Source organism: Musa acuminata, chromosome BXJ2-4 (genome assembly GCF_036884655.1).
Source record: "Musa acuminata AAA Group cultivar baxijiao chromosome BXJ2-4, Cavendish_Baxijiao_AAA, whole genome shotgun sequence".
NCBI classification, from domain to species: Eukaryota; Viridiplantae; Streptophyta; class Magnoliopsida; order Zingiberales; family Musaceae; genus Musa; species Musa acuminata.
The window spans coordinates 5079117-5091211 of NC_088341.1; the positions used below are offsets into that span (position 1 = coordinate 5079117).

At 40.6% G+C, this 12095-nt stretch overlaps 2 protein-coding genes across 2 annotated transcripts; both read left to right on the forward strand.

Moving 5' to 3' along the window:
- The first annotated feature begins 1825 nt into the window (after positions 1–1825).
- On the forward strand, positions 1826–2140 carry LOC103980806 (photosystem II 5 kDa protein, chloroplastic-like). Its single transcript, XM_009397314.3, has one exon. It carries the CDS (start codon positions 1826–1828, stop codon positions 2138–2140), a length of 315 nt encoding a protein of 104 aa, XP_009395589.2.
- Positions 2141–6242: 4102 nt separating this feature from the next.
- On the forward strand, positions 6243–10743 carry LOC135609639 (calcium-dependent protein kinase 20-like). The gene is made up of 8 exons (XM_065103093.1): positions 6243–6991; positions 7819–7942; positions 8170–8313; positions 8493–8645; positions 9150–9265; positions 9453–9620; positions 9988–10218; positions 10437–10743. Exons 1-8 carry the CDS (start codon positions 6488–6490, stop codon positions 10590–10592), a joined length of 1596 nt encoding a protein of 531 aa, XP_064959165.1. The 5' UTR covers positions 6243–6487; the 3' UTR covers positions 10593–10743.
- Positions 10744–12095: the final 1352 nt, after the last annotated feature.

The following is a 12095-nucleotide window of genomic DNA, read 5'->3' on the forward strand; positions in this document are numbered from 1 at the left end:
CACCAGAGTGTGCTTCGTTTTCCGCGAAGAGCAGTTCGATTTGAAATGGACCTCTCACGCCACCCGAAATGACCAAACCGCCCCCCATCTCGAATGATCACCACCTCGATGGCCCAATGATGAGAACGGCTGCTCCGAACGGGAGTGGCAGAATGGAAGCTAAGAAGCATCTTTCAGGGCAAAATCGTGAAATCGCTTCGCATCATTGATGTACCGATAATTCCATGCAAGGATAAGACACCCAAATCACTCCGCCCAAAACTGCCTCGTACCACCGCGACACACGTGGCATCACGTGAGCAACCGATGAGGGCGTCTCGTGATTCGATCTGGGCAGGCGATGGCGTTCTGCACGAGACCAGGCCGCGCGACTGATCCCACGATGTCATCCAATCGCCTTACAGGTACGAGCGAGTGTTTGTACAAAATGTCGGAAAATGTGCTGCTTTAATATTTGCGCCGTCGACGAGGAGGCTGCAATCGATTTAACTTAATTAACCACACTAAGTTCAAACTGTGAGCAGAAACGCGTGTCCTCTTGTCTTGTTTGGGTTATACGCGATCTCGTGGTCTGCTGCACGAGATGCTTTCGTCGGTCACGTCGAACCCAAGGCAAGAGTTAATTAGTGCCCTAATTAACACGAGGAGAGCGAATTGAAATGGAAATTGGAATTGGGAAAGAGAGAGAGAGAGAGAGAGAGAGAGAGAGGACGGCAAGAGTCAGAGAACAGAACATCTTCTCTTACAGGTCTTATTATTATTATTATTAGTCTAATTGCTATGCTATTATCGTTATTCGTGGAGCGAGTTCATGCAGAACCTAGGCGAATCCGAGTCCCAGAGTGCCTTGATAATGACAGTGACATGATGTTTAGCTTCAGAAATGTCAGCTTCTTGGGTAATAAACTACATCTAAGAACTTGGTAATTAGTAGAAATCATACGTTTAGCATGTCATCGAGGACCTGAGAGCTAATGCTAAGCACACATTGCAGTTTATGAGGAGTTTCCACTCCTCAGCAGCCATACCTCTCACAGTGATATGTGATAATTGAATGCATGAGACAACTAGACGACAAGTCCAATGCGGAAGACAACCGGATAGGTGAAGCCACATTTATTCCTCTCCATCTACTCACCAAAGCCAGACAAGAGGAGAGTGACGATAGTTTAGTGTGATGTAAAGAGACAAGAGTACGAGAGGCTCTTCCAGGTAGAAATGGCTGATGTGAAGCTTGGAAGGCGCCGCACGAGTTGGCAGTGAGCTTTAATGTCCTGCGCGCTGTCTTCACTTATGTCCTGCCTTACTAAATGTATACTGATCACTGATTCCAGTTCGTAGCTGCAGATAGCAAGACCTGCGCCACTGCTGTATCCCAATAAATGCACGCCATGGCATTCAAACGTATCAGCAAGCGAGTAGTTTCCCGCTCCTTGACAGCTCGACCTTCTACAACCCTTCGCGTGGGCTGTGCAGTGTCTCATCTGGGTTCTTCAGCTACGTGAGGGAAGGGTGTAAAGCATCACTGTAACTGAGCATGGATTCCAGTTTGCAGGTGCTGATGGAATAGGCTCATCAACTCCCTTGTCGTCTCTTCGCTTGCAGACAGGGCAACTCTTCCAATGTGACTGGGTGGAGTCGACTCGATTTGGGTTGAATACAGACCTCTTCCTGATCTCATGTTATCCACCACGTGTATGGAAGTCATTGGAGCGGTCATGCCTTCGGATAAGATGGACGAATGGCACCTCACGATCTCCTGCGCGCACTCCTTATTACGAGCGTGAGTTGGAGTTGCAGGGAATTGCATGTGTGCGAGGTAGACATGGCATCATCACTCCCCATAACGGCTTCCTTCATCGGCGGTGTCAGCGTCGCTGACCGTCCCTCGATTGGCCGCCGGCGGAGCCTCGTGGTGGCCAAGGCTGCCACCCACGTCAAAGACACCGAACGTCGTGATGGCGGCGAGAACAACGGCCGGCGGGCGGTGATGTTCGCGGCTGCTGCGGCCGCGGTGTGTGGCATCAGCCAGGGGATCGCTACGGCAGATGAGGAGCCTAAGCGGGGGACGTTGGAGGCGAAGAAGAAGTACGCCCCGATATGCGTGACCATGCCGACGGCGAGGATCTGTCACCAGTGAGGCTCTTCCGTCCACCGTCTTCTGCGGTGGTAGCTGGCCGGATGAAGCCATGTTAATTTGCACAAGTATATGATGTATGTTTTGCTCTGTCAATCGAGCTACACTACTCTTTATGTGTTGATCTATCTACCCAGACTTTGCTGTTATCATTTGGTGGGCGATCAGTGAAGGAAAGGCATGTTAATTTCTCACTAGAGCGATTGTCGAGAGGATTTATGGGTGGATAATCTTGCCGACATTCGAATTCTCCTTCTAATATTAAAATATTAATAATTTAATATCATAAATTAGGAATCGATACGACTTGTCATATCCCAAAGAAACAAAATCATCTTGAAATATCCTCCCATGGGTGAGGTGAGAGACAAGAGTTGAATAGTAGCAGGTAAGAATTGATATAGTCTCTAAACTTTCAAGATTATTCCAAGATGGAGTTTGAGTGAGCTTGATCTCTTCGGTGCCCTATACAATAAGTCAATGTCGAGTGGGGGTTTCCAACTTGACCCCTCTAAGGCTTGGATTAATTTTAAGTGGGGACTATAATCTTTTTGTAGTTCAGAATTCGATTCTTATTCAAGCATCAAAGACTTGTAAAGCCTTTAGGATGGGACTATGGTCGATAGGGACGACACGTACATCCTTTTATGACGCATTCATGTGGACAACCGCCTAATATGACTTCCAACGATGCGTTAGCAAAAGATGGTTGAGAGGGTGTTGGCTGCCAACCCAATCATCTTCTATGTTAAGTAGATGCCCCGTTATCTTCCACGTCAAATCTTTGAAGGCTGCTAACTGATGAATCATGATTGATATTGAAATATTCCATATGAATATCTTACGTCCAACTGGTGATCTCAACTCTACCTATTAATTGGTCAGCTCACTTAGATCGTACTCACATGATGAATTTAAATAGAAAAATATATGCACGGATTTAAATGGATTATTTTCGAATGGATTAAACATCAAGTTTGAGTTATGTTCAAATTAGAAGACATTCGAGTCAAAGTTGGCTTTGGATATATGGCAGTGAATTACGAACATCTTAAGAATTCAATTGACCCTTTCTTAAGAATTCTTCTAAAGTATTTATATACATTATAGCAATACTAAATGCTTCCATCAGAATCAAATTATTATTATTATTATTACATAAACATAAAAAGATAAAACAAATATTCGAATGTTTCATAAGGAATTTAAAATAGACTAATTTACACTTAAATCAACAATCCATACATCTTATTTGTTGGACGAAAGAAAATGCTAATGAGTCCATCTTGGATAACTCTCATGCAACAAAAATAAAATGACTTCACTGGATAAATTTATAATATCAATAAAAATAAAAATCCTCTAATCGTAAGGTTTTGGTCAAATCACACTTTCATCACTTACTTTTATTAAAAAATAGAACAATAATAATTTTATAAATTTTATAATATAAATAAAAGAAAATCTCTTGCTCTCATGTTCATTGAACTCCCATGATTTTTAGATAAGCGTCAAGAATTGGCCGGAACAAAAATGATCTCATAAATGTTCATCAACCTGATCAAACTCAAGCCGAGTTTACATTTAAACTTCATAACCCAAATTAGTTCATCTGTGTGGGACTCATATTAGGACAACATAAGCACAATCCTAAATCAACTGGCCTCAAGGAAGTCTTACAATCAAGAGCAATAGCAAAAGAAGAGAGAAGGAGAAGAGCAAATTCGTAGCCTTCATTCTTCCAATTGTATAGCTAGCTTTCATCTTCCTATCCCCCAACCTTTAGTAGTGGCATTGTAATAGAGAACCAACCAAAGCTTTAGTCGTCACTAGTAATCTACTAATGCCAAGAGCCAAAGAAGAGGAGGAGAAGGTGCTATCGAGTTCCTCTTCTAGTTGTAGCCCATTATTCCTTAAATTTCAACAACCAAGCATTGTTCAACTCTTTGGAAAGTCTAGAAGCCTTTCTATTTATTGTTCAAATCTCATGAGGAGATTCTAGCAATAAAAGAGGAGACCAAAAACTATTAGTAAGTTCCTTTTGCCAATAACACTAAGGTATTATTGATAAATAACATGCATTCTTAGTTGAATCTTTTCACGTCTTTATTTTTATTATTTAGTCTCTTGACACTTTTGAATTTAAGACAATAGAGATTATTTTTTTTTTGTTTTACATTCGATTTATAGTGATATCTTTCTCCTCTACTAAAATTTTTCATCCAAAGGTGATATCAAATCGACGAATTATCAAATCTGAATTTTATATAAATAAATAGTAATAATAGATATATACATTTGGGGTAGTATACCAAATATTTTATAGGATAATGTGTATATATCTATATATATAATGTTTAAATTATACAAGAAAATTATTTTTAAAAAAATTATCATTTTTCAGAAGGAAGGTAAAAATTGGCTTTGAGGCAAAATTCACGTACAGAGCTTAGGGAAATATACAATGACTTTCTTGGCCACCGTTGATTTAGAAACTAAAATAAATTATTCATATTCTTTGTAAGGAGGTCACTTTCTTATATTATTTAGTTTTAATTAAAAAATTAAAACTAAATTAAGGTTTACTATTTTTTCATCCAAAATTGATCAAACCTCGTTGGACCCAATAACAGGGTGCAACCTCTATGATCAACATTCGTAAATCTTCCATCTTCAATTATGGGCAAAGAAGGGGGAGGGGATAGCCCACCCAAGTTCCCAGCCTCTATTGCTTGGTTGGTTCGATGGAAGGGAGCAATTGACATGATGGAGGGGGCGAACGACAAAGCGAAGGGTAGTGACTGACGGGAGCAAAATGATCATTTCAAGAAAACAAAAAAAAGAAAGCTCCACGAAATTCTTTTAAAGTTGGGGTGCTATTTGAAAAATTCTCAAACTTATATTTTTAAAAAAATCATCATATATATAATATATATATATATATATATATATAATTTTTAGTTTATACAAGAAAATTATTTTTAATTATCATTTTTAGATTAAGGTGGGTAAAAATTGGCTTTGAGTGGAAGATAAGAGTTGTTCCAAAAGTTTAGCAAAATACATGAACTTTTCGAGAACAACATTAATTTTAAAACTGAGATAAATGATTAATATTCTTTGTAAGGAGGCATCCCTCTCTTTCGAAGTTATGGGATATTTCGTCGAGTTCTTCGTGATCATCATTCTTGTATTGATTAATTTTTATTAAAAAAAATCAAACTAAATTAAGATTTTTGTTTTTTCATCAAATTGATCAAACATAATTCCATCAAGTCGGACACAATCGATGTCTCACGAGTCCAATTGCCATCGGTCACTTTCCGTCTATCACTGTCATTAGAAATATTGCATGTGACGTATAATGCATAGTGAACGATCAAATACGACGTTCCGATTTCGATTAGAATAAAAGAACTATATTTTGAGTAGGAAGTCGTCAACACATCCCTTCTGCTTGAATCGATACGGTACTTCTCTCGTCCCGCTGAAGTCGCGTATGAATCGGTCAAGTCTGGCGTACAAATGCATCTTGGAGCGCAGGCGAAGAGGGACACGTTGGTCATCACGAACTCCGTTAGATTTCCGACGAGCGAGGAGAAACGATCGCGTGTTTCTTGTGATGCTGTTTTGACTATTACAACCCAAGAAAGAAGGCGGATTTTGCTTCTCGTTTGGCTTCTTTTTCTCGTTGTTGTCGTGAGGAGCTGGTGGGAGGGAGGGGAGAAGAGAGTCGGAAGCTTTGACCCTCTCTTCTCACGACATTGGGCTCATTCGATCCTCCTGCTCTTGATTGGAATTCGAAATCTTTTGTTCCAATCCGTTTGTTTTCTTCTCGCGCGGTCCCTTTGTTTGACTCCTTACCTCGTAAAAATTCGTACTTTGCCGCTGTTGCCGTTCGAGTTGAGAGAATCCGAGAGGGGAGGAGATAGCAGAGGGGTGCGGAAGCTCGGATTCTCGTTTTTGGAAGAAGAACGGAGGAAAGAAGCAGGCGAATTGAGACAAGGAAAGAAAAACACAAGGGTTCCTGTTCTCGTTTCTCTTGTCTTCGTTCCTTTCAATTCGAGGAGTTCCGTATTCGTTTAGATATCCCAAACGGTCTCTAATTTGGAGAGGCATTTTGGTTCCCATACCTTCTCTTGGAATTTCAAGCTGTCGAGCTTGATCGCTTATTTTTGGTTGGTAAAAGACCAATTTTTTTGTCATCCCTATCGGATTTTTTTGGATTTTTCTCCTTGGGAAAGATTCAATCTTGCCGCGGCTTGCGTTGGTTCTCAAGGACTCCTTTCGGTTAGTCCTTCGAGAAAACCGCGAAAGGTTGGATCTTGGTCCGAAAATCCACTAAATCCAATGGGGAATTGCTGCGCCGTCCCCGTTGATCCGGAGACGACGACGACGAAGAATAAGAAGAAGGAGAAGAGGCAGAACCCTTTCTCTATCAGTTACCTCCGCGGACCCGCACCCACCCTCGTCGTCCTCAAGGAACCCACCGGCCGGGACATCGAGAGCCGGTACGATCTCGGCCAGGAGCTCGGCCGCGGGGAGTTCGGCGTCACATGCCTCTGCACCGACAAGGCCACGGGGGAGCACTTCGCCTGCAAGTCCATCTCCAAGAAGAAGCTGCGCACGGCGGTGGACGTCGAGGATGTGAGGAGGGAAGTGGAGATCATGCGGCATTTGCCGAGCCACCCAAATATCGTGAGCCTCAAGGACACCTATGAGGACGACACCGCGGTCCACCTCGTCATGGAGCTTTGCGAAGGAGGGGAGCTGTTCGATCGGATTGTTGCGAGGGGGCATTACACCGAACGGGCCGCTGCCATGGTCATGCGAACAATTGTTGAAGTGGTGCAGGTAATACCCCTTGCGGAATCAAACTCTTCGCTCTTCTTTTAATCTAACTCGTTCATCCCTGCAATCCATTTGCTAATCCTTCATGTTTATAAGATTCATGCACATTCTTGTTCTTTTATACATCTGGATCACCGAAAGAAGTATGTATCATTTGCCAAATTGCCAAAACTCACTCGTTTACTTTACTTTTGTGTCATGGCATTTGCAAGTCCATAGAACGAGCTTCTGTGTTAATTAAGTTTAATTGTTGCCTATTGCATTTGATGGATATTTCTGCATACTGAAAAGGTAATTGTGAACTTCCTTAATTAGTCTCAAATTCCAAACATCGAAGGAAATATACTGGTGATTTTTCTGAGGAATATAATTTTATCTTCCTCCCTCGTTCTCGAAAGCCAATATCTACTTTAATGTCCTACCTGTAAGGTTTCTGTATTCGGCACCCTTCCTTCTGTTAATACAATTGTTTGTTCTTCTTTTTTTGGTTTTTTGGTTTTTTGGAGTTTCTACCTCCTAAGTTTGATCTACATTTGTTCTCTTTAATGCATTTCCTGTTATCATGTTAGCGGCAGTTCCAGCTACAGGCCTTGGTCTGTCAGAAGTTCAGTTAATTTTTTCATGGCTTTGAGATCCTGTTATGTTGATATTTAAGGCAATGTTATGCTGGTTCGAGCTGGATTCGAGTATTTCCATGCCTGAGCTATGACTTGATTTTCTAATATCCTGATACGTGTGACTTGCTTGCAATATTATGTTGCCTTCAAGCTGGATTTGAATGGTGCCATGGCTAAAGATCTTACTTGTTTACTTGCTCCATTTTATAACAGAATTGTCACAAGTACGGGGTGATGCACCGCGACCTCAAACCAGAGAACTTCTTGTTTGGAAGCAAAAAGGAAAATGCCCCTCTGAAAGCCATCGATTTTGGGTTGTCTGTATTTTTTAAGCCAGGTAGGTTGTAATAGAATGCTATGAGAATATTTGATTAGTATCCTATAACCTTGGCCGATTAGTATACTCCAGCGTGAAACTTATAATACCTTTAAATCCCTGAGTTGCTACAAATTCATGAAAAATCATTTGATGGTCATTCTAGTCCATGAAGTCGTAGGTGCCATATTGTGTAGGGTAACTTAAGGATTTCTGATGCCTTTGCTGGTTTTCTTTTTGCTATGAAGGTGAGCGCTTTACTGAGATAGTTGGCAGTCCTTACTACATGGCTCCAGAGGTTTTAAAGCGAGATTATGGCCCAGAAGTTGATGTCTGGAGTGCAGGAGTTATCCTATACATCCTGCTTTGTGGTGTGCCACCATTTTGGGCAGGTAATTTCCTTTCTTGGAGAGCCAAAAAGAAAGAACATTCCTGGAAGGGATGCAGTTTGATGCCAGATCCATTGATGCTACATCTATTAATAAGTGAACTGTATCGAGCAATATAATTAAGTCTTTATGATATGTCATTCAGTATCTATTAGTTAATTTAACAACTAGTGGCTATGCAGAATCAGAGCAAGGCATCGCACGAGCAATAATCCGCTCGGTAATCGATTTCAAAAGAGACCCATGGCCAAAGATTTCTGATACTGCCAAAGACCTTGTCAAGCGGATGCTTGATCCAGATCCTAAGAGACGTTTGACAGCTCAGGAAGTTCTTGGTAAATCTTCAATACCTAAATGCTCTTCAATAAATGACTACTCTGAATCGGCATTTTCTGCTTAACTAAATCATAACCTAAGTAGTTTGAGGAAACAAAAGCTTCCATTACATTTCCAGCAATGCGAGGTAATCAAAGTTATGAATATTATCAAGAAATGATGGAGGCCGGTAAAGCATCCTTGATTATTTTCATCTGGTTGTGTGTTAAAATCAAGTAGCACTGTAATTTGACAAAAACTTGCGAATGAATACTTCCACTTGTTCTTAGTCTTTACAAGTTACTCCATCTGCACCACAGAGGGATTTTATTTACATCTGTTAAAATCAAGTAGCACTGTAATTTGACAAAAACTTGCGAATGAATACTTCCACTTGTTCTTAGTCTTTCCAAGTTACTCCATCTGCACCACAGAGGGATTTTATCTACATCCGAAGTAAATCTTCTGGCATATCTTTTTTGCATTTTCGAAGCATTTCCCTCACAATCTACATTGCATTGCAGATCACCCTTGGCTGCAAAATGCCAACAAGGCTCCCAATGTTAATCTTGGTGAAACTGTTCGTTCAAGACTCCAGCAATTTTCGGTGATGAATAAATTAAAAAAGAAAGCTCTTAGGGTAAGAATCTGTTACATGAATAAATCACTTATCCTGTTCGCACTTTAGCGAAAATGACATTATGTCCATGGTCATGTTCTTCACATAATTCTCATGTTAGGCAATATCAAGATCCACAACTTTTTATGTGTTCCTTGTGCTCTTCCAGACTTCAATGCTGACACATTTTGAGACCAAATGGCTGTAGGTGGTGGCTGAACATTTATCTGTCGAGGAGGTTGCTGACATAAAGAATATGTTTGAGAAGATGGATGTAAACAAGAAAGGGCAAATAACACTAGAGGAGTTAAAATATGGTTTGCACAAGCTGGGACACCATATTCCTGATGCAGATGTCATAATACTAATGGAAGCCGTAAGTTTCTCCTCGCGATTACTTAAAGGTGTTATTTGGTCTAGTATTAAATCTTAAGGGCACGATCATGTGTGGTCTCACGATGGCCATCATCTTCTGTTTCCTTCTTAGAAATTGTTTCTTCAGCAGATCGGAATATGGATATTCGTCTTTTCCTACCCTGAAGGGGAAGGAAGCTGAATTGTTTCATACAATAATATAGGGCATTTAAGTTGCATTCCATATGCTTTTAGAGTTTAGTGAACAAACATTATTCGGCAAAACCAGATTCGACTGTCTTGCCCAAGTGTAATTTGCAACAAATACAAGTGTTGAACATGAAAATTTACTCTTTTTAATTCGAATTCATTTACCTTCTTCATGACAGGCTGATGCTGATGGAAACGGCTCCCTGGACTATGGAGAATTTGTTGCCGTCTCCATCCACCTAAAAAAGATTGGAAACGATGAACACCTGCACAAGGCCTTTCAATACTTTGATCAAAATAAGAGTGGATATATAGAAATCGAAGAGCTCAGGGACTGTTTGGCTGATGACTTGGGTCCGAATCATGAAGAAGTGATTAATTCCATCATTCGTGACGTAGACACAGACAAGGTAACATCGATCACTTTCCAATTTCTTCATATTTTGTTTCCTCTCCTTTGAATTAAGAGAAACAAAGAAAACCTTCATAGGGTGTAAAAACATTAGAGCAGATGTGTTGAAGATATTGATTTCTACTTGGATGGTGAGAAGAAATTACCTTGTGTTGATGGCCTTTATCGTATTAAGACACTAACAAGTTGAAATTTTTGACTTCTTTTTAATCTCAGGACGGAAAAATAAGTTACGATGAGTTTGCAACGATGATGAAGGCAGGTACGGATTGGAGGAAGGCATCGAGACAGTATTCAAGGGAGAGGTTCAATAGCCTAAGCTCGAAACTAATGAAGGATGGATCTTTAGAGCCGAAAAGTGAGGGTAGTTGAGAACTGGACAGACCTACATATGCAGAGTTTGAACTCGATATCTCTTTTATTGGCTTTGCATTATTCCTTCTTTCTTGAATACCTTTCGGGCCATCAGTTCCTTCACCTCGTTTCTTCATTAATTTGGTTTCTGTTATATGATATGGAGATTGTTGACATTTGGGATTCATAAAATGTGTGAATACACCGGATGTCATTTGGTTGTATGGTAATGTAGATATCTTTGTGTTTCTGTACTGTTAAATCAGGGATGTGGATGCTGGCATTTCCACAGGATTGAAGGAACAGAAATGCTTCCTTGTAACCTTACACCTTGAAAATATATCTGATTCATATATGATATCTGATCTTTTAGCTTCCTACTCTCTCTTAGTCTCTGTTGCAAGCTCAAAGATATACTGTTCCAGCTCATAATTGAGGCTATCAGATTTTGTTGTTATCCTTCAAAGTATCTTGTAACAATTTCACTTAGCTGAATCTGATCAGCAACTCACAGTCCGATCAGATTAGTCTATTGCATATATCATTGTTTCTGATCATTACATGGATATATAAATAGGGTTCAAAAGGTTTCCAATTCATTTATCCTTAATGGAAAAATATTCTTTTCTGGACGAAAGAACATTCGCCATCAGGAGAACAAGCTTCAGCCAGTTGCATGAGGCTGTTCCTGTTCGATGCAAGAGTACATCTTATACTCCCAGTTATTAACCGAAGAACACATCCATTACTGCAATTGCTTGCCAGGCTGCAGCTTAGATGAAGCCACCCGCAGACCTAAAACTCTTTTTCCTCCCTATACAAACTTCATTGACCTCTCAGATCAACACTTGGCAGTTTCTTTTCATGGATCAGCAACCATTTAAGAAGGGAAAAGCATCAGCCCCTTCATCTCCTTGATGCATGCCATCCTTGTCGTGGAGCCTTTCTTCAGATAATGCTCGAACTCCCATTTGTATCAAGTACTCCTCCAAGTCACTTTCCAGCACAACACAGAAGGAACACAAAGGCATGGGGAGAGATCTCCAAGCTTGACCTTGCAACAGGGACCACTGTTTTCTCATTTGATTGCTTTCCAAGGAGAAGAAAGGCATTACATCTTCCACTCGACTAAAATACAGACGATCATTATCAGATCAGAGATCGTATTCCACCGATCTATCAATCTTTCAGCTGCAGTTTCCTCTCAGGAACTTGGAAGAAGAACACATTGACGAAAGGAATCGAGCCACTGATTCTTTTGGTCTCAAGAGACAAACTTTTCCTCGTGCTCAGTGCATGTTGACATCTCATCGCCTTAGAAAATGGTATGGAAGATAGAGAAAACGGGAGCAGGAATTCTCATGACTCACTGGAGATGCACTGCTTATAATCTTGGAAGGAGAAGAAATGGAGAGACAGAGAATGGAATTCTCATGCCCTTGCGCGGGACCATATGCGGTGGATGTGAAGACCCACTTAACACCTATCTTGTTTGCTTCCACCACGTGTAGATAAGATTCC